The 22,954-nt window shown below is 39.2% G+C and overlaps 1 protein-coding gene across 1 annotated transcript; it reads right to left on the reverse strand.

Annotated features, from left to right (window-relative positions):
* Window positions 1–1,214: 1,214 nt before the first annotated feature.
* PPP2CA (protein phosphatase 2 catalytic subunit alpha) lies at window positions 1,215–22,508 on the reverse strand (the record flags this gene model as incomplete). The annotated part of the gene is made up of 7 exons (XM_084252017.1): window positions 1,215–1,287; window positions 2,953–3,071; window positions 4,152–4,313; window positions 4,825–4,914; window positions 5,424–5,597; window positions 8,449–8,658; window positions 22,407–22,508. 7 exons carry the CDS (start codon window positions 22,506–22,508, stop codon window positions 1,215–1,217), a joined length of 930 nt encoding a protein of 309 aa, XP_084108143.1.
* Between the last annotated feature and the right edge of the window lie 446 nt (window positions 22,509–22,954).

Below are 22,954 nucleotides of genomic sequence, written 5' to 3' on the forward strand. Positions count from 1 at the left end.
GTAACAGCTTTCTTTTCTGAGACAAACTTAACTCTAAGATCACATGACAAGTAAAGGATAAATACGGCACGAACTTACCAATCTGTCAATCATCTGAGTCCATGTTACATTTATACATAGCAATATATTCATAATCAGAAACTACACAACTCAGACATTTAGTTTGTTTAAGCTCTATGTGAAAACATGCTTTTTTTTTTATTAAAACAAAAACCTTAAATCTCAAGTTATATTGTTTACAGTCAGGTTTTACTTAAGTAGCACACAGATTTCCTTTCTCATAGACAAGTTAATATGCAGAAAGAACCCATGAAAAGCAAGTGGGCAATTCACAAATTGTGCTATGGGGGCTTCAAATAAGTCCTGAAATTCATCTGAAGAACGTCAAGGAGTTACCAGAGAAATTATGTAGTGACCTTGATTTTTATTTTTGTTTCCTGGAATTCTAGAAATTCTTAGATTTATCAATTGATATATCTTTTAAATAAACAGCACCAGTCTTGCCCATTGATACAATTAAAATTTGACTTTCTCAGGTCTTAGTTCACAAGTTTATTATGAAAAACACTGCAGTGCTCTTGTGCAGTAACATCGTTTTACAGGAGGGGAAAAAACAGTTCTGTTCAAAACAATTCACCAGGTTCCGACAATAACAATGAACAACATGAGGCTGAGATCTGAGAAGGGAAATAAACTGAGTGCAGACTAATCATACAATTAAATTAAATGGTATCCCTGAAAATAAACAAAATAATTTCAAAACCCACAAGTAGAGGGGAGGCCTTGGTACTTATTTTTAAAAATGTTCATTAAGCTCCAATGATTGTTTGCTGCTATCCTTACCTACAGTCATGCTGAGTAAAGCTATAGCTAAATGGAAGTTAAATTGTATTCACGAGGTGTTAATGTTTACATCTTATTATCTGCAGTCTCTCAGAGAAAGCAAAAGTAACTACAAATAGCGCTATGCCAGAAACTGGTTTCTTGACCAACAATGTCGCTTCAGCATGCAATGAACTGGTTCATTCTAAAGTGGTCACGGCTGTTGATGACAAGAGGCTTTGTATTTTTATATGGCACATCTTTTGGTCCGTGTGAAAACAAGTTTTTTGAATGTTAACTATTCTCTGACACTTTGGAGTTACTGTTGCTCTTCCCATTTCCATTAGGTCAATATATGGTTCATGGCAATACTGTACAAGTTTAAAATTTCATTACAGGAAGTAGTCTGGGGTACGACGAGTAACATGTGGCTCGCCTCTGCGGGGAGCTGGGTCAAACTGCAAGCTGAAAAATAAGACATAGTTGTTCATAATTCAAAATATCAAAGTGCTAACAATCAAATCAAGAATAGTCTCCAAACTTACTTTAAAAAAAAAAAAAAATCCAATTTCAGCTGGCCTTAGTGTAAAAGAACCCTAATTAAAGCCCAATCATGTAGGGGCCTCCCTCGTGGTGCAGGGGGATAAGATGCAGCATTATGAAGCAATCCACAGCCACTGCAGCACAAGTTCGATCCCCGCCCAAGGAGGTGACACACACACGGCGTAGCAGATCTCTCCTGTCAAGCCCGTTGCTCCCTTCAGCAGTGTATTTCATTCAGTCTGCCTGTTTTGTTCCCCGCTCTTATCTCTGGTGAATCCTCTACCCTCCCACACCTCTGGCCTGTACCCCAGTTCTTGTATGCATAAATAAATCTTCAAAAAAAATATAAAGCTCAATCATATATTTAACTATAAGGGCCTTCTAGTTGCATTCCTCCCCCCAAAGTGTCAAGGCAACTTCAACCAGTAGAATATACTTTTATACATTGGGTATCCTAGGATCATCTAACAATTGAATTTAAAACACCTAGTATTTCTATAATCTCACCACCAGAACCTATTTTATTAATGCCACAACAGAAATATGGGTTTAAAAGTCAAAACCACCAATTCACATTAAGGTCTACATGTGAAAAGTTTCCACTGATCTGTTTAAGCATATAGGGTCATTACAAAGGAAACTTAAAAATCAGGGCCTTTCTGGTGGCGCAAGGGGTTAAGCACATCACTACGAGGCAATCGACAGCCTTTGCAGCATGAGTTCGCTCCCCGGCTGGCCAGGGAGCTACCCACATGGCACAGCAGACCTCTCCTATCTCGCCCGCTGCTGCAGTGTATTTCAGTCTGCCTGTTCTGTTCCCCACTCTGTCTGGTGAATCCTTTCACACACACACCCACCCACCCCCCAGGCACCTGTGGCCTGTACCCCAGCTCTTGTATGCATAAATAAATCTAAAAAAAAAAAAAAAAAAAAAATCAGAGCCTTCCTGGTAGCGTAGAAGCTAAATCTTAGCGCTATCACCTCTATAGCGTGAGTTCGATCCCAGGTCAGGAAGCTAACCCACATGGCGCAGCAGACCTCTCCTGTCTCCCCCACTTCTCCCCTCAGCAGTGTATTTCAGTAGATCTGCCTGTTTTGCTCCCCACTCTGCCTCTGGTGAATCCGCTAACCCCCGCACCTTTGGCCTACACCCCAGTTCTTCTATGCAAAAGCAAACAAAAAAAATCAAAGTAAACTTAAAAATCAAATTGAAATCAGGATTTAACATGAACTCCTTAAATCTTAAATCTTCATTAAAACTACATATTCAAGTAATGGCAACCAACTATTAAGGTGTAAAACGTATAAGAGTGGGCCTCCCTGCTGGTGCAAAGTCTCAGCACTTCATGCTATCAGTAGCCACCGCAGCATGAGTTTGATCCCTGGCCAGGGGACTGACCCACATAGTGCAGCAGACCTCTCCTGTCTAACCCGCTGCTTCCCTTAGCAGTTTATTTCAATGGCTCTGCCTGTTCTGCTTCCCATTCTGTCTCTGGTGAATCCTCTCATCACTGCTAGCCTACACCCCAGATCTTGCATGCATAAATATTTTAAAAAATTTAATTTAAAAAATAAAAAAAAACTTACAAAGAGTATTTCAGAGTATCATCAAGTTCCATGATTGCAGCTTGGTTACCACAGCGATAACAATAGTTTGGAGCACTGAAAATCGTTACTACATTCCGGTCATGGCACCAGTTATATCCCTGAAAGGAAAAGAAAGCAGATAAAAATCTATTTTACTCCCTATTTAAAATACACAATTAATCGAGACTCTATTTGACAAAGGGGGAAAAAATTAAAAAAAAAAAAAAAAAAAAAAAAGACATCACCTATCACCCAAAAGGCTTTGAAAAATTTTAGTGCTTCTCAACGGTCTAACAATTTTCTGTACTCTGTGAACATTAAAATATACACATATACTTATTATTCCCCAACTTACAAAACTGGATTATAAAAAGAAAACCCCTGAAAAAAAGCCATTAAAAAAACAAAGCAAAACAGAAAACTGCTTCTTATACACCTGGTCTTATATAAATAGCCAAGTATTTTATCAGCTTCTCATACTTTAGTGCCCCTAACAACAATCCAAGGATGGGAATATGGCTATTCCTTGTGGAGGCCGGTAACATAGTCCAGGAGACCAGAACTTTATTCTCTCCTTAGTCACAGATGAAGGTCCCTTATTGACATGCCCAGGTACAAAGTAGATGCCTCTAGGCTCTCAGGCTTAATTCTTCAAAGTCCATCTGAAGTATCAGCTCCTTTGTAAGTACTGTTCAAAAATTTCTCTCCCTATTTTTAGCAATGTCAGCCTTTACTGTTGATACTGAATTAGTTCTAAGTAGTAATCCAAAGTGAATCCTCATTTTCTAAATAGAAGGGTCTATGCTACAAATTAACTCCATTTTTCCTTTAGTTTCTTCTTTCAAATCACCTGTAATCCTCTTAGCCAAACAACACCTTAGTATATTTCTTCCCAATCTCTCCTCCATACACACACACTACATATATGAAATAAACATTATACCCCCTTTTCCATCCTTAAAACCCAAGTGCTTCCCAGTCATGAAGAATTCTCCGAAAACATACTGACTGTGAATCTCAATGTAATCAAAAGATTTTATTTCCAGTGTGCATCTACTGAAAAGGCCAGGCTATAACGGCAACTTCATCAGCATGAATATATGGCTTGTTCTTAATATCATTAATTTAAAACACCCTATTATCTTCCTTCATTTAAGTTTCCTTAAAAAGCAAATCAGGTTTCAAAGAACAGAACGTACCTCCATCACCAGCTGGTGAGCTCTAGACACCAAAGTGAGGCCATTGGCATGATTAAATGTTTCAGAAATATCTTGCCCAAAAGTGTAACCAGCTCCTCGAGGAGATATACCCCAACCACCACGGTCATCTGGATCTGACCACAGCAAATCACACATTGGACCCTGAAAAGCAAGTTAAGTTATAAAGTGCCTCTTGCAAATTTGAGTATCAGAAGTAGCACCCTACATCATACTTTTGAGGTGTCTGTAGAAAACGGTAAGAGGTTTTTATAGTTATGTTACATATCTATGTCAAATAATTACGAATCCATTTCCAGATGTCTTTAAGAGGCACAGCTTACATCAATGAGCCCCAAAAGTACCATGCCCTAAATGTTTAATCTGCCTATACTATGCAAGCTTTATCATTAGGCAGGCTAGTCCAGTAATTAAGGCAGAGGCTCTACAGACAACCACCACCTAAATCTTAAACCCAGTCCTAAAAGCACCGAGATCTTCGTCAGTTTTCTCAATGTTACCTTCTCTGAAGAATGGGGGTAGGCAAGAATGATCACACCACATGGGGTTGTTTTTGGAATTAAATGAGAACACTCGTAATGAACTAAGTTAAAAATTAAATTCCTCTTTTCCTTAAAGTTTTCAGAAAATGTTTTATTAAAACAAAAGTTAATACCTCATGAGGAACTTCTTGTAGGCGATCAAGTGCTCTGATGTGATCCAGTGTATCTATGGATGGTGAGAGGCCACCATGTAGACAGAAGATCTGAAAAGAGTGGTTTACAATGTTAACCTCACCTAAAATAATACTTTTAAATTTCTGGGCTAAGCTATAAGCTGTAGGTGGTTCTATTGGTGTTTCTGTGTGCTGTCAGAACCAGGCTTGTCACGGCAGCATCTTTAGTCTGTTTTAAACCACCAACTACACACCTCAATCAGCTACCCTAAGAAATGTTTCTCTGACCTTACTGTCACCATAGACTGTTTTTTCTCTCAAAGAATTTACTTGAAATTTCTTTTGTACACACCTCTATCTGGAGCACTAAATAGTTAATTACATCTCCTAGACTTGTCCAGAAACGGCCTGAGAAGATAGATGGATATCTTTTATCCCTGTGATACCAACATATAGTTCAGTGCCTGGAACTAAGGTGACACTTCAAAAGGCCCAAAAAAGAACATGATGGTGAAAAAAATAAATCACTGTAACCTAAACATTAAGAAAGCAGATGCTTTAAAACAACCGGGCATGTAAGTTTTAAAAGAGTTACATACCTGCCCATCCACCAAGGCAGTGAGAGGAAGATAGTCAAAAAGATCTGTAAAATATTTCCAAACATTTGCATTTCCATATTTCCTTAAACACTCATCATAGAAACCATATACTTGTGTGATCTGTCTGCTCTCATGATTTCCTCGAAGAATGGTGATACGTTCACGGTAACGAACCTGAAACAAATGGAAAACAACATGAATAGCCGGCTTCTTCAAAAATCAAACAACAACTCTACAGGGAGAAATAGTTCCAATTTTGTTGGAAAAGGTATCTCACACCGGGCCTCCCCTGGAGGAGCTGCTCCGGTTGAGCGCTGGGCTACGAGGCTGCCCGCAGCCTCTGCAGCACCAGTTTGTTCCCCGGCTGCCGGCAAGGGTACCCCCCCTTCTCCCACACACACAAAAAGATATCTCACACCTACACATTGCACACCAAACTGAAACCACATCTACAAACACTGTCTACAGGTATTTGCCAACCTTAATTCTCAACCAAAATCAAACTCCCACTCTACCACTAACTTTACACCAAGCATAGTCCTGTGAAACTCCAAAATGAATTCTTAAAACATTACAATGATTTTTCAGTAAATTTGTAGCATGTAACAATCTTCACAATCCAGTTTTAGCCTTTCCATTATCCTTAAAAAACCCTTCATGCCTATTGCAGTCCTAACACATTTACTTTTGTCTCTTGAAATTTGCCTTTCCAAAAAAATTTTATATAATGGAATCATACAATATGTAAATCTTTTGTGTTGGTCTTTTTCACTTACCAGAATATTTTTGAGGCTTCTCTGTGAACTGGTCAGTAGTTTGGTTCTTCTTTATTGCTGCACCGTAGTCTGCTGTATGGCTATACCACATTTTATTTCTCTGTTCACTGCTAGGACATTTGGATTATTTACAGATTGGGGCTATTATGAATACTGTTGCTATGATCATTTTTGTATGGACATATGCTATGCTTTCATTTTTCGTGGGTAGATTCCCACATTGAGTATAACTGCTAGATCATTGAGTATAACTGCTAGATCATATGGTGTATGCTGATTTTTTTTTTTTTTTTTTTTTTTTGGAGAAACTGCCAAACTGCATTTCAACGTGGCTGGACCACTTCACATTGCCAGCAGCAGTGTATGAAGGCCCCCATCTCTCTACAAAGTCATTAAGACTTGGTAATATCAGCCTATAGATTACAGACATTCTAATGGGTGACTGTGACTTTTTACATTTCTCTGACATGATTTTGAGTCTCTTCCTGTGCTTATTGAACAGTCCTACATCTATTCAAATATTTTGTCCATTTTTGTCTTTTGAGTTTTAATAGTTTTTTTTAAAAAAAATGAGTACATACACTTTTTTGTGATGTAATCTGAAGAAAATCTTAACTTTGATAAAGTAACATGGATAATTCTTTAAGTAGATCTAAATAATCTTTACCTAATTCAAGATTACAGATTTTCTCCTGTTTTATAAGATTTAAGGCTTTAGTTTTTACATTTAGGTCTATGATAAAATGTAGTCCATTTGTATGGTATGAGGCATCCAAGTTCATTTTGCAAATGGAGATCCAGTTGTATCAGCTATATTTTCTTCCCCTCTGCATTAGTGTGCCAGGCTGCCCTAACAATGTACCACAGACTGGGGAGTTTAAACAACTGGTTTTTCCTTACATTTCTAAGGCTCTAAGTGTTGACAGGATTGGTTTCTTCTGAAGACCTCTCTCCCCTCTGTTACCTGTGTCCTATTACCTCCTTACAAGGACACCAAACTGGATTAAGGCCCACATGACTGCATTTTACCTTAATTACCTCCTTAAAAGTTCTATTGCCAAATACAGTTACATTCTAAGGAACCTCGTGGGGTCTGGGACTTCAACTTCTGGATTGGGTGTGTGGTAGGGAGGGGGCATACCCACAATTCAGCCCATAACACCTTTAAACATGAATTCGTACTCATTTCTCCTGGATACAGGTCCAGGTTAGCATGTAAGGTTGCTTTCATCATATCTAGAAATCACTACTGAAACATTCTATCGTTTAATCCAAAATCATTTTACAGATGCAGAACATTATTACCGCCCAAAATGTGTTGTAGTATTTTACAGGATTCAGACAAGAAGCTTCATGAATACATACATTATTTGCCTAAAATTCAGCTCTCGCCAAAACCTAGTCATTGGTTCTAATATTAGAAATCTCTGGCATCATTTTGTCATTCTGCATATTCTTTAATAAGATCATATCCCCAAAAGGTAAAATAAAACCATTTATTTTAAGGGAAAGGCAAAAGCCTGCCATTCTAAAAATCATTTACCATTGTGTTTTAACATCAGATCTCTGTACATTTCCCAAAGCTACAACTGGTACAAAGCAATTTGTTTTGTTTTGTTTTTTAGTCATCTCTACAGCTCTAAATTATCATGTTAAGTTTAATGGTTGCAAACTATTCCACTGAGATAAATCATAATTAGATATTCACTTACCGTTGGATATTTAGAGCAATTCATTATGGTATTAAAAACAATGATGTAATTTATGTCTTCACATAAATAAAGCTCTTTTCCCCTTGAACTTTTCACAGTAAAATTTTGATATAGGATTACTGTGTCAAAGGAAATAAACACCCCAACATCTGATATGCTTCATTCCTTTACAAAACTTCAAAAGGATCTAGAAAGGTAATTTTTTTTTATCACCTTTCCACACGCCGATTTACTGAACTAAATGAAATTTCTAGTTGATGAGTGCTCTTAATATTTTTTAAATGATTGGAGTGTTCTCTTCCTTAGCGAATATAACCTTTTGTTTTTATTCTACACCACCCCCTTATACTCAGAATGAAGACAGACCTATGATTTATAAGACCCAAACCCAAATACCTGCATTCAATAATGTGAAGTTTTACTCTGAAACCTAAAACCTAATATTCATACAGAGAAAATCACAAATTCACCAGGGGGAAAAAAGAACATTCAAGAGGACTGTCTTAACCAGTTCAATATGCCCAAACATATAATTACCTTAAGAGCTACAAGCAGAGTAACTGTTTCAACTGAATAATATCCTCTGTCAACATAATCTCCCATAAACAAGTAATTCGTGTCTGGTGATTTGCCACCAATTCTAAACAGTTCCATGAGATCATGAAATTGCCCATGCACATCTCCACAGACGGTGACTGGACATCGAACCTCTTGCACGTTGGATTCTTTTGTCAGGATTTCTTTAGCCTACAGAAGGAGAAAAAAGTAAACAAATATATGTAGCATTACGACATTAACAAAGATGTTTATTTACACTTAATGTAACTCAAAGGTCAGATTCGGTATAAGAAAAAATTGCATGCAGTTAAGAACCTATTAAAGTAAGAAGGTAAGCTATTGCTGGTTTCTATCCATACCCAGAAAAAAATGTTTTATCAAGATTACCCCATTCCTCTCATCAAAGCAGTTGTAGGGCCTATCTGTTGCCATCTAATTAAATGCTAAAAAGACTTATCATTAGCAGTTATAAGTAAAATCATTGAAAATGGAGCAAGACATTCATGTATATACACTTTCTTAACTTTTCAGTTCTAATTATAATGCTTGTCCCTTCAAGATTCCAGGAAACATCCAGAAACTAATGAGGGTTTCTGAATGTTGCTTGACTTTAGTTTTGGAAGACATTTAAAATTTTGTCTGTATTTTTTATGCTTTTTATGCCAAAACAGACTTCCTGTTTTACACTGTGACTACTCACATGTTTATTGATCATTTACTGTATGCCAGGCAAAGTATCACTGATTTACTCAACCATACGAATGACACTATTATGTCAGGCCCTGTTCACTGGAGTGATAGGTGTTTCCCACAGGAGGGACTGACAACAACAGGACCACCAACAAACAACAAAATATGGATTGTGCTAAGTACTGTAAAAGAAAGGGGGAAGAGAGTAACTGGTAGAGGCCATGTTAAAATTGCACAGTGAACAAGACAGCCCACATAAAAGTAGGCAGTGCAGCAAGAGAAACAGTCACTAAAACAAGCATTACAAAAGAAAAGGCAGGGCCTCCCCGGTGGCGCAGCGGTTGAGCGCTGGGTTGCGAAGCTGCCTGCGGCCTCTGCGGCGCCGGTTCGATCCCCGGCTGCTCCCCGGCCAGCGGAGGAGGATCCCACATGGTGCGCAGACCTCTCCTGCCACCCGCTGCTCCCCTCAGCAGTGTACTTCGGTCCTTCTGCCTGCTCTGCTCCCCACTCTGGCTCTGGTGAATTCTCTCACCCTCCCGCGCTTCTGACTGTGCCCAGTGCATGTGTAAACAGAACAAACAAACAAATATAATAAATAAATAAATGAAAACATGCCTCTATAAAAAAAAAACAAAAAAAAAAAAAACAAAAGAAAAGGCAACGCTGAAACATGCTAGAGTAAGCAGCAACTGGACAGTGTAGGAAAACTGCTCCAGGACGAAAGACTGGGCAGCAGGAGTTAGTTCAGGAAGGGAATGGAAGGCAGCTCCATACAGGCAGATGTAATCATGGGCATAAAGTCCAGGAATTAAGGGAAATGTTAACATAGTTGAAGCTTACCATGAAAGAGTGCAGAACAGGGCAGTGTAGGGTGACCAAAAAGCCTGGTTTTAACACTAAGTCTTGAGTTACACTCAGGCAAACCCTGAGTAATTCAACTGAGATAGGAAATGTAGAGAGAGAATAGGGCACGGGCACAGACAGAAAAACAAGTATATTCACAGTAGTATTAGAACAGTGACTCAATAGCAGAAAACTTGATGAGTGAATTTAGGATTTCAGAGATAAGGGCATGTATATGAATGAAATGAAATAGAGCTTACAGGCCAACAGCATCCAGTGAACAAATCGCCAAGTCCTGCCTAATCTAAACTATCTCAAATCTACCTATTTCTCTGCTTTTATCTTTTTTGCCATTACCCTGGTCTAAGTGACCATTATCTCATTTGAATTACTATGCTAACCTCCACAATGAGCTACCTATTCCCATTATTACTGTCTTTATCTATTTTCCATATAACAATCAAATTCGCCAGATGGGGCTTTTAAGAACTCACCAAATGGGGTTTCCCTGGTGGCCTAGGGGTTAAGATTCAGCACTATCACCTCTATGGCCTGAGTTCAATCCCCCACAGCAGGGAACTAACCCACATAGGGTGCAGCAGACCTCTCCTGTCTTGCCCACTGCCCTCCTTAGCAGTTCTTTAGTTAACTAACTACCTGTTCTGCCCCCCATTCTGTCAGGTGAATCCTCTCACCTCCTGCACCTTTGGACCACAACCCCAGTTCTATGCATAAATAAATCAATCTTAAAAACAAAACAAAAATATTGAGGTTCTCGATAGATGCCTTCAGGGAAAATGATGGATGTCTCCCAAGACCAACAACAGAAATACAGGCTTGGGAATTGCTACCAAGTTCTCTGGAGAATAAAGGAGTAATAGGTAACAGCTAGCTCTAAGGAAATATGCCCAAGTATCTAGATAAAAGACTGAAACTGCAAGAAGTTCATCATTGAGTAGCAGGAAGCAGCATCCACTCGTATCTGGGAAGGCTCTTAGAGAAGATATATGATTTCCTTAGGGAGAGTCAGCTTTCAGTAAGATAAAAAATTGAAAAAAAAAATTGTTCTGAGAATAGGTTTAAGGCATTTGCTTCATATACCTAATCAACATTTACTGAGTCTCTTCTATAAGTGACCAACATTGCAGAATGGAGTTCTAGAATGTTTAATGAAAAGGGAATATACTGCAATATGGGGGTGAAATTACCACAGAGAATTGTTGCTAGTGAGTAGCACTGTTCATTACCTCTTGAATGACAAAGAAGACAAGTACTAGTTTTTTAAAAATGGTATGTAACCATTCATAGCTCCACATTACATATCACTTGGGAAATGTAAAAAAAAAAAAAAAAAAAAAATCAGAGTTTGATGAGTTGCCTTCAAATATGCTCCCCCCAAAGTGTGGGAATTTTGAAGAGTGGTTTTTAAACTTAGCTGTACCTAAGCTTGTTATGGTGTAGGATGGGGAGAAGAAACTTAAAATTATTGGTGCCTTAGATCTCACACCTAAAGATTCTGACTTAATTGGAAGAGGAGTCTTCTATGTGTAACCAATTTTGTGGAATGGTGTTCTAGAGTGTTTAATGAGAAGGGAATACACTGCAACATGGACGTGAAATTACCACAGAGAATTGTTGCTAGGTGTATAATGATACATTCTTGTAAAAAAAGGTTTTAGCAGCAGATAAAACTGAATGTCTCCCAAGATCACATTCTGTAATCCCTCTGCCCCTTAGGCAAAGTAACTACTAAATAGCATGCTGATGAACATCCTTTAAAAACCTTGTTTACAAATTTTAAGTACATATTACATGCCTACAGACACAAATTTTCCTTGGCATTTTTTCAGCAGCCTGCTTAACAATGCATCTCTAAATTCAGTAATATAAACATACAGATCATGCAGTTTTTTCCTAAGGGATTATAAAACATGGACGAGAAGGGCAATAAAAATACTGCAATGGACACCCAATTATTGGCACTCTTGCATGCATATGCAACTATGTTTCTTGAAATATGCTGTGAAGTATATCTATTATATCTAGCCGCTTGTATTTTTTCATGCTGACACCACCAAATTGTCCTTAAAAATGAAAAGTACACTGTACCTACAAACTGAGGATGTTTAACTTCTAAATCCAGGAGAGTCAAAGCTTTTCCCTTCCTACCAAATTTTAGACCAGGAACAATAATTCACAATTAAATCCAAAAGAAAAGAGTATAATATATCAGATGCAATTAAGCTAACCATTGTGTATACAGCAGACCACTGTATGACCAAATCACTTTTACAGTAGGTACATCCTATTAAAATACAAATCACTTACAATTTAATATTCACATTACTATTGCCTCCAACGTCTGTAGACCATGTGAGTGGGGCATCTGAATAATTTTAGCATGAGTCAACCGAGGTATATTTATAGGTCTGATCTTCTGTCACATGGGTTAACATTTTTGGGGTATAGAAATTTTTTTTTTTAGTCTTTAACCATCCTTTCATACAAGTGGTTGGTGAATTCTGTAAAAACACTGGGCAAAATTGTAAACATGGGTCCTAACAAATGTATCAAAAACAATTTTAATTAAATTGAAACAAGAGATTATAAAAAAAAAGCATGATGACTGAGGTATTAAAGTGAGTGGGTAGAAGAATTTGGTTTTTCCCATCCACTCCATTAGCAAATCTAAATGATTCTGGAGTAAGTTTTACCAATTTAAGTTACAAATTACACAATATCCATGTATTTTTGGGCTTACATTACTGTATTTTCAATGCATGACAACAACCGATCAATATCTAAAGCAGGAATCTACTTAACAAATCCAAATTTACAAAGGATCAGTTTTAAAAATATTCTTGGTTTTTTGGTCTCAATTTATCAGCTCTCAGATGATCACTACACCAAAACACAGTATCCCAGATAACAAAGCCTCAGAGATTTCTGAGGGAAACTGCTCTCTCAAGGAATCAGACCTACAGGTCCCAGAAGCACCTAATAGAATCCATTCTGGTTTACCTAATGGGATCTCTCTAATGAGTCACCTTTAGCGCCTCCACGTCTTCAATCAATCATAAGTTCCAAAGGTGGAAATTCAACTTCATTTCTCTACTTTAACACTCAAAGGAAATGGCAGAACCAGACTCTGACTGGAACTTAATTAACATTAGAGATTTTGTTTTGTTTTGTTTTTAACAACTACTTTGCTCTCTGGCATTTGGACTCCTGTAATTTAAAACCTCATGTCACCTGAATTATATGCAGAAGCAAAACATACCACGCTAACTTTTTTGCTTCCTCTGAAACTATTCCTACCTTCAAATATCTCCACTAATATAATTAACATAGAGGTGGGGGAGGATGCTAAAAATCAAGTTTTAAATAGTGCAATAAGGACCATAATAATTTTTAGTTATTGGAACTGTAATGGTATGGGCAGGAAAAAATGAGTTCAGGGAAAAAACACTTGCTATAAAACTTCTCAGAACAAGGCCAAAAGTATATAGGCTAACTAATTAATGAGCTTATCACAAATAACCATGCTAAGCCTAACCACAATAACAACAGGAAAATACAGATGAATTAGGCCTAAATTACACCTCAGAGATCATTCAAGCCAAAATTTTTCAAGAAAGACAACAAAAACACAGAAACCAAGAAGATTCACCAAGAACATATATATTAATTCCATTAGTGACACACAAAAGCAAAATAATTTCCACTGAGCCCTATAAAAATAATGCATGCAGCACAGCTGTTTATAGATTGGAAAACATGGGGCCTCCCTGGTGGCGCAAGGGATTAAGCACCACACTATGAAGCAATCTACACCTTCTGCAGCAGGAGTTCGATCCCCGGCCGGCCAGGGAGCAACCCACATGGCGCAGCAGACCTCTCCTGTCTTTCCCGCTGCTCCCCTCAGCAGTGTACTTCAGTCTGCCTGTTCTGCTCCCCACTCTGTCTCTGGTAAATCCTCTCACTCCCCTCATCTCTGTCCTGTACCCAACTCTTGTATGCATAAATAAATCTTAAAAAAAAAAAAAGGGAAAAACATTAGAATGCTAATATTGTTTATTTGAATGATGAAACTGTTACTGCTGCAACCCTACCAAACCAACAAAATCTATTTTTTTGTATCCCCTACCAGTTATTTTTCACTCACACAGACTGGTCATTTTGTATCCTGAATTTTCACTAGCTTAATTTCCTACAGCAATATTGTGGTAATTTTAACCTGTTATCCCACTGAACACATCTACACTTGTGTTGTTTAATTATTTCCTTTAAAACAATGTTCAATTATGAGACTGACTAGGGGGCAAAATATTACTGACTTTTTTTTTGGGGGGGAGGGAGTTCATTGGTACTAAAAAACTCAATTATGCCCAGTTTATTAAAAAACTGGATTAGTGGGGCCCCCCTGGTGGCACAGTGGCTGAGCACTGGGTTGCGAAGCTGCCCGCAGCCTCTGCAGCGCCGGTTCAATTCCCAGCCGCCAGCCACCAGGTGAGGGTCCCACATGGTGCACAGACCTCTCCTGCGGCCCGCTGCTCCCCTCAGCAGTGCATTTTGTCAGTCTGTTCTGCTTCCTGCTCTGGCTCTGGTGAATTCTCTCACCCTCTGGCGCCTCTGCCCGTACCCAGTGCTTGTATAAATAAATTAATAAATCTTAAAAAACAAAAACAAAAACAAACAAACAAACAAAAAACTGGGCCTCCCCTTGTGGTGCAGCGGTTAAACGCTGGGTTGCGAGGCTGCCTGCAGCCTCTGCAGCGCCAGTTCGATCCCCGGCCACGGGTGAGGATCCCACAAAAAAAAAAAAAAAAAAAAACTGGATTACTTTTACAGTAAGTGGAAGAATGTATTCATTCCCATCTATTTCAGATATTATCTGATTGAATTTTTCAGCTTGAAGTTCTAATTTTTTTTAAAGATTTATTTATGCATACAAGAACTGGAGTACAGGCCAGAAGTTTGTGTGTGTGTGGGGGAAAGGATTCACCAGAGACAGAATGGGGAACAGAACTGGCAGATTGACTTAAATACACTGCTGAAGGGAGCAGTGGGCAAGTCAGGAGAGGTCTCCTGTGCCATGTGGGTAGCTCCCTGGCTGGCCAGGGATGAACTTGTATTGCAGTGGCTGCAGATGGCTTCAGAGGTTGCATCTTAACCCCTTGTACCACCAGGGAGGCCCCAAAGTTCTAAATTTTTATTAGTTGTTTACAGTGTTATCTCTCATATAAATTGTCCACACATGTACTATGGGTATTCAGAGCTAAATGTTGTTCTAATGTACTTTTCCATTAAAAAATCTGCTGATTATTAATTCCAATGTTTGTTGGAATTTCTGCTCATGTAAACTTGCTAATCATAGTTGAGTACATTTACCAAAATAGCCATAAAGATGAGCTGGAAAAAAATGCAATAATTAAGTTCTATAATTTTGCTGTTTCGTTTAAGCAGAATTGAATACATATGAACACTTTTTAAAATGGCAAAGTAATTAATTTGCAAATCAGAATCATTTTTTCAATATCGTAAGAGGATTTATTTTGCGTCATACAGCTTTTATGAAAGTAAAAGACAGGGTTATTTGATTTTCATAACTGCAAAATAATTAGATTTATGATAAATTTGTATATATGGCTAATTTTTACTCTGATGTGGTATGTAAGGTATTACTAGTCTTGAAAGCAAATGAACCAGGGCCTCCTTGGTGGCACAAGGGGTTAAACTGCAGCAGTATGAAGCTAACAGCATGCCACTCAGGTCAATCCCTGGCTGGCCAGGGAGCTAACCCATGTGGCACAGCAGAACTCTCCTGCCTCGCCCACAGCTCCCCTCAGCAGTGTATTTCAGTCAGTCCACCTGTTCTGTTCCCCACTCTGTCTTTGGTAAATTCTCTCTCCCCATGCACCTATGGCCTATGTGTAAATAAATCTTTAAACAACAACAAGAAGAAGCAAATGAACCAACCTTGAGTTCATTATTTTCAAATATCAACGAACCTCTCTTCATATCACTCATCTTCCACTAGTTATGTAGAACAGATGTCTCTAGTATTTTATGAAACATTTCAACCTTCTTTGTTTAAAATCAGTATGAGTATACTCTTATTATAACCCTTGCTGTAATGTTCTAGGAACCTGCTTTTGCTATTTAGTTTAAAAGCTTAAGGTCTAATAGAAAGAGATAAATAAGGGATGACAGATACTTCTAAAATCATATTTAAAAAATAGGATTTAATGTTTTTCCATCTGTTTGTGCCAAATAACCCTCACCTCTGACCAAAATGAGTAACACTGTTTACTTTAAAGGCATATGTCCCAAGTATGCTTTGATCTTTACTAAATTATCTACACGTATGCATGAATTAAATACTCCCAATCATTCTTGCAGAAGGAAAAAAAGTCCACTAATTAGAGAAATGTTGCTCTCTACAGAGTTTATAAATTCCCACAATCCATTATGAACAAGTCAATGACTCTCACCTCTCTTATCTGTAAAAGGCCACTTGGCATTAGATATTCTTTATTAAGGTCCCTTCCACACTGTAAATCCTAGTTCTCCCTAAAGAACTTGTTAAGCCTTTTTATTAAATAAAAGTCAGAGTCACCAATAGAAATAGAGAATGGACTGTGCTACTTGTTTATAAATTATGGGTGACAGGAAAATAAAACTTGTTCAACCTCCTGAGTAATATGAAATTCTGTTATGAGAGCAAAACAAAAGTAACAAATCCCTTCAGAATAATGCTATAAAGATAAAACTATTAAAAATAATAACTGAGATGAGGGTTTTTGTGATTAACAAATTGATCAATGAATTTTGAGTAAATGAATTGCAAAAACAAAGGCACACTGTCACATATCACTAACATTCCACAACATTTCCAAACCACATTTTGTGTATCATTCTAGCCAGGTTAACTGTATGCCAACACACTGTAGAACAAACATTCTCAACCTTCCTTCAGGCCCCTCAACAACAAAATGGTAAAAATTTCCATCCTAAATGACTGAGACAGAGGTGGGGACAGGCAGTACCAGAGCAACTGGCCAGCTGGTCATGTACACTTTAGAAATTATCCAGATTCAGATACACACATTTCTGTTACTGCCTTGTGCTTGCTTTCCAATCTACTATACCAACATATATGTAGGCAACAGTAACTTAGTATTGTGAAGTTAAGCAGTTAATCCCAATTTGTTCTTTATAGTTCTTTCCATCCCCATTCCCCAGTCATTTATAGAGCCAGATCTCTCTCCACTTTAGCCTCTTAGTACCACTTATGCTCTAGAAGCTGGAAAAAAGCTATTTTAAAAAGCCAAAAACTTTTTCAATCCTTGTTCTCATCCAACTCAGATATCACCTGTGCAGATGAGTGTAGGGTGAGGGTTTTTTTCTCATCAGAAAAATAGTAATGAGAAATTAGTAAAGAAAAAACAAGGGAAAACACGAGAAAAGGGTAAAAGGAGAGAGTGTGTGACTGGGTGTGTATGGGTTCCCTCCACCATTACATATAAATTTTCCGATATCTATTCAGTACCCTCAAAAAAGACCCCTCTCGCCACTATTACCTCAACACAAACCCAATGTCTCCTGGTTTTCCCGGTTTATCTCCTTCAAATTAAGCAAAAAATACCCTAAAGTAACTTGAACAAACTTGGCTTACAATGATAGGGAAAATACTTGCTGCCATATAGGGAGGGACACCACAGACTTGTGGTACAAATGTTATTCCATACACTCCTCCAGTGCCCACTCTTCTTTCTGTAGTATAGTTTCACCTTAGCGATACAGCTAATATTTGCAGGTGCAGAACTCTTAGTTCTGATGGAGGAAACAAAGGAAGAGCTGGGGACCTGTGTGCCTGAATCGGAATGTTCACTTTTCACTGTCTACGCTACCGTGTCAACCCAAAATTAACTGTGTGTCTGCTTCATGCATGGGAGATCATGGAACACAAAAAATGGAAGCTAAGAAAGGCGTCTTACAAGTTGTAATGAACAATATAAATTATAAAAGTCAGTTATGTTTTACTGGAATCATTTAGAGCTTAGTATGTAGGTCATGATTTACACCATCAGAGAAAACACAGAAAATGAACTACGGTTTTCATCCCACTAATGTTATTTGAACAGCAAGTTGGCTATATCAAGACAAGACTCAACCAATGTTTTACATTGGGTTTAAAATCCCCAAGTCTAGGCAATCTCAATTTAGCCTATATAGTCAAGTTACTTTACCTTTCTAAACCTCTGATTTCTATCTGTAATTGAGGACAATAAATGTCCCATAAACTTGTTAAAAGAACTGTGCATGTGAAAGTAGATAATATTCTATATTGTGCTTCCCTCTCACTCAACTGTTTGTGCTCAACATTTAAATTACTTTCATGGAAATGAGCCAAACAACCTTTTAAACACACACAGACTCACACAAATATATTACCCATTCCATGCAGGAGTTTAATCTTGATCAAATAATTTGCAGTTCATCCAACTAGAAGGAAGCAGTCTGCTTTTTTTCATACTCATGTAACAAATGCTAAAACTAAGTAAAGCTTTAGCTACTGCCTTTTATTTATAGTGCTTTAGAGCAATGGAAAACAGCATACCTAGGTAAAGAACTCCTTTGGGAAAAAAAAAAATCTGGCTATCAAACAACATTTTCCACAAGTCTGCTAAGACACCAAAGCCAAATACCATACTTAAGCTACTGCTGAAGGAAAACAACAAAAGATATTTCACTATAGTTAATGCAAAAACAAACATACTATTTACCTCCTCCAATTTGTACATGGAAACATACCAAGCCAGTTATACACATGCAGTAACATTACTGACTATAGGACTGTACAGAGACAAAACTGCATTCACTCACTGCTAAGTCTTTAAACAATCAACAAATTATAACCCCCCCCAAACAACAAGGTATACAGCACACACAACCACTTTAGCTTTGCTATAAATCTTAATCACATCTGGGGGAGGAAGAGCATGACTAGTTGGTAGCATTAAAACCATATTCAACGAAGTGGGGGGAGAGTACACAATTGGACTATGGTGGATTATGAGTGTTTTGGTGGTGGAAGTCCTATGGTAAAGGCACCTGAAAGGGGAAACCCTATACTTCCAAAAATACAAACCATGTAAGCCAACATTACCTCAATAAAAAACACAAATACAATGTAAACATATATATCATCCACCCTTGTCTATAAATACTCACTTGAATTCTCTGCATTTTTATGACAATAGCCTCATGGCACATTTTTATCTTACTGTTTAATTTTAAATATTCCATTCAAATCAGACATCTTCAGGTGGATGAAAGATGGAACATTTACGTTATCATCCCTTCTTAAAATTCAATGAAATTTTCAACTGTTAAGAAAGCTATCTCCAACAAGTGTTTTTTGTTTTTTTTTTTTTTTTTTTTTAAGAAGTGGTGTACAGGCCAGAGTCTCGGGGGGTGAGAATATTCACCAGAGAGAGTGGGGAGCAGAACAAGCAGATGTACCAAAATACACTGCTGAGGGGAGCAGCAGGTGAGACAGGAGAGGTCTTTTACACTATGTGGGTTGCTCCCAGCAGGCTGGGGATCAAATTCGAATCACAAAGGCCGCAGACAGCTTCACAGCCCTGGGCTTAACTCCCTGTGCCACCAGGGAGGCCCCTCTAACAAGTTTCTTTAAATAAATACATACATACATACATACATACATACATACATACATACATACATACAGGGCTTCCCAGGTGGCCCGAGGGGTTAAGCACTGCACTACAAAGCAATCCGAAGCCTCTGCAGCACACACTTCTGATCCCAGGCACGGACCAGGGAGCAACCCACATGGCTAGGCAGGCCTCACCTGTCTCACCGGCTGCTCCCCTCAGCAGTGTATTTCAGTCAGTCTGCCTGTTCTGTTCCACACTCTTAGTGAATCCTCTCACCACCCCCCCACAGCATCTCTGGCCTGTACCCCAGTTCTTGTATGCATAAATAAAATAAATCTTAAAAAAGAAATACAAAAATCTTCTGCCCTCAAGATTTCAAAATATGTAGCTTTCATCAGATGTGCTATTGACTATACAAATATTAACAGTGGAAAGACAACCTTTATCTTACTAGAGAGACTTGAACAAAAGATTATTTCAAGTGATGCAAGCATCCTAACTCATCCCACATACCTAAAAAAGCTGTCTTCAAATTAACTCAGTTTGGACTGCTAATCTGGTTCCAAAAGTGGAAATACTTACAAACTAAAAAACAATGAAGACTGTGTTGATAGCCCCCAAAAGGATCCACTTCTTGAAATCTAACTTCAAATATTTCCATCTATTTGGCTCCAAGATCTAAAATGTGAGCACATTTACCAGATGCATCTACCTTTAGCCATCCCATCTTAGCACCGAACATTATCTTCTATAAAGCCAACACAGATCCTCACTTCCATGGTTGATCTCCTACAGGTTAGCAACTAGATTTCAGACTCCGTGAGAATAAGAATGATTATTTGTTTATAATTTCCCTTACAAGAGTAAGCTATCTTGTATATTCAATAGGTATTTAATATTTAAACAAAGTATTAATGGCTGAAGGAATTAACCAAAGATATGAAGAGACCCTGGAACATCTGTTTTAACTCTTAAATTTTGACAGAAAAACGTGGACCAAATCAAGTGGTTGCCCAAAAGTCAGCCACAACTACTCAGTCTCCCAGAGACTACAGTCCTGACCTCACTCCAGTGGTCTTCCAATTACGTCATCAATACCTCTCATCCAATGTTTTCTGTACAAATGACTAGTCATGTAGCCAACTAACACAAAGTCTTTATACAGAAAATGTACAGAAAGAACCCTAAAGTCAATTAAAGTCACCATCGATATTAAGACCTGACAATACACATCGAAAGTGTATTTCTAAACCTTTAAAATAAATACCAACTTTTTTCGATGCAAGAGAACGAAGGTTCAAGAAGCAACAAGACTCATTCATTACGTGGCTACCATTAAAATTTGGCTCCAAAATAAGATGTCACCTGGTCAACTGGTAGTTTTGTTGAGACTTGGGATAAATAAATCTAAACTTAACTCATTTAAATTGAAATTATTTGAAGTCTTGTTTCTTGAAAAGCTTCCTAAGAGCACATCCATTATGTAGCTCATGAACCTGATTTTCACATCAAACCACAAACGAGTTAGCACAATAGCTCTAAACTAATACAAAATATTCCACAATTCTGAAATGAAATGTTCCAAAGTTAATATCGAGAAGGTAAGTTAAAATATTCATATTGGAAAGCAGCATTTTCTATACTTTAGAAAGCTGTAACTAGTAACTAAATAGGCTAACTATTGCCCCAATTCCTAGCGAAAAACCAGAATTGGGTAAAATATAAAGTTTAGTGTTAGTATTAGCTGGACTAAAACATTCCGTATTCTACCTCTGTGAGATATTACTTAAACACTAAGCAAAATGTGTGTAATACAGTAAGCGCTCAATCAACAGCTACTATTACTTACAGCTACAAAAATACAAGCAAGTAACTCCTTCAACAAAGAGCCAAGAGACAAAATTTGCTGCTCTTACAACTTACGTTCGTTTTAAAATTAATGGCAACATGCCAAATATGTTAAGCTTAGAGAAGGGTTTCACACTATCCAATTTGAGTCAGCATATAAATCACAGATTAAACTGACATTTGATTTTCCATTCAAAAGCTCCTTATGTAGTATGACTCACCAAATTCATTTCGTCCAACTATGAAAAATAAGTTCTACTTCTGCCTTGTAACTTTCATAATCTCCGTAGAAATTAAGGGTTAATTCTGAAATCCTTTAAAAAACACTTTAAAAAGATCTCGCTAAGACTACTCCGGAATAGTAAAGGTTTGTGACCTTTAGCTAGGTCCCAGGATCGGGCCTACCAGCTTGCCTTTGGGGGAATCCTCTGGATAGTTTTTGGACCTAGGAATTAAGCCACGGTACGAGTAACAAGCCTCTCCTCCACCTCACAGTGGAGTCCCAGACCCCACTCCCAGATCGTAGAACCCAAGCCCTCTCACTGCAATCTGAAAACCGTTCCAGAACCTGGCACACCCGGTCTCCGCTCCCCCTGCCACCCGGCCCGGCGCTAAGGCCCGGAGGCTCCGTAGCCCGGAGTCGGGTGAAGGGCGCCATTTTAGGCGGCGGAGGCGGCGACAACCAATCCCCGCGCGCGAGGCAGGGGGCGCCGGGTCGCCCGGGAGCTGCGGCCGGGCCGAGCCGGGCGCCAGTCTGGGAGGTTCGGGGCCCCGGGCCGGCGGCCTCCGCCATGTTGCACCCTCCCCGCGGCCGCTTCCTTCTCGCCGGGCCCGGGCCGCGGCACCTCCCACCGCCCAAGTGGAGCTCACCTTCTCGCAGAGGCTCTTAACCTGGGACTCGGACAGCTGCTTGCACTCGTTCAGCTGCTCGATCCACTGGTCCAGCTCCTTGGTGAACACCTTCTCGTCCATGATGCCACCCGTCCGAACCGGCTGCCGCTCCGCGCTACTCCCGCGCCGCCGCCCGCACACGGGCCACACGCACACGCCGCCACCGGCTCCCGGGGAACGTGGATGGCCACTGGCGGTTGCTCGGCGGTAGTGCTGGCCCGATGGCTCGCCGCGCAATGCTCGGCCGCCGGCCGCTGCCCTCCTCCTCCGCTCGCTCTAGCCCCGGAGCTCGGCTCTCTGTAATGGCGGCCGCCGGCGTGGTGACGTCACGCCCGGCGTCAGGAGGCGGCGGGGTGCAGAGGGGTGGAAGGGCTGGCACTCGAGCTGCGCAGCTGCGGAGTCCACCACGGCGAGCCTCGGCCCCGAGAGGGGCGGAACTCGAGGCCAAAGCGCAGGCGCAGGCGCAGGCGCAAAGTCGCCGACTTGTAACAGGCACCTTCGCTTTTAGGGCGTGGTCTTCCAGGAGG

The sequence above is a fragment of the Talpa europaea genome (genome assembly GCF_964194135.1).
Source record: "Talpa europaea genome assembly, chromosome: 13".
Lineage (NCBI taxonomy): Eukaryota > Metazoa > Chordata > Mammalia > Eulipotyphla > Talpidae > Talpa > Talpa europaea.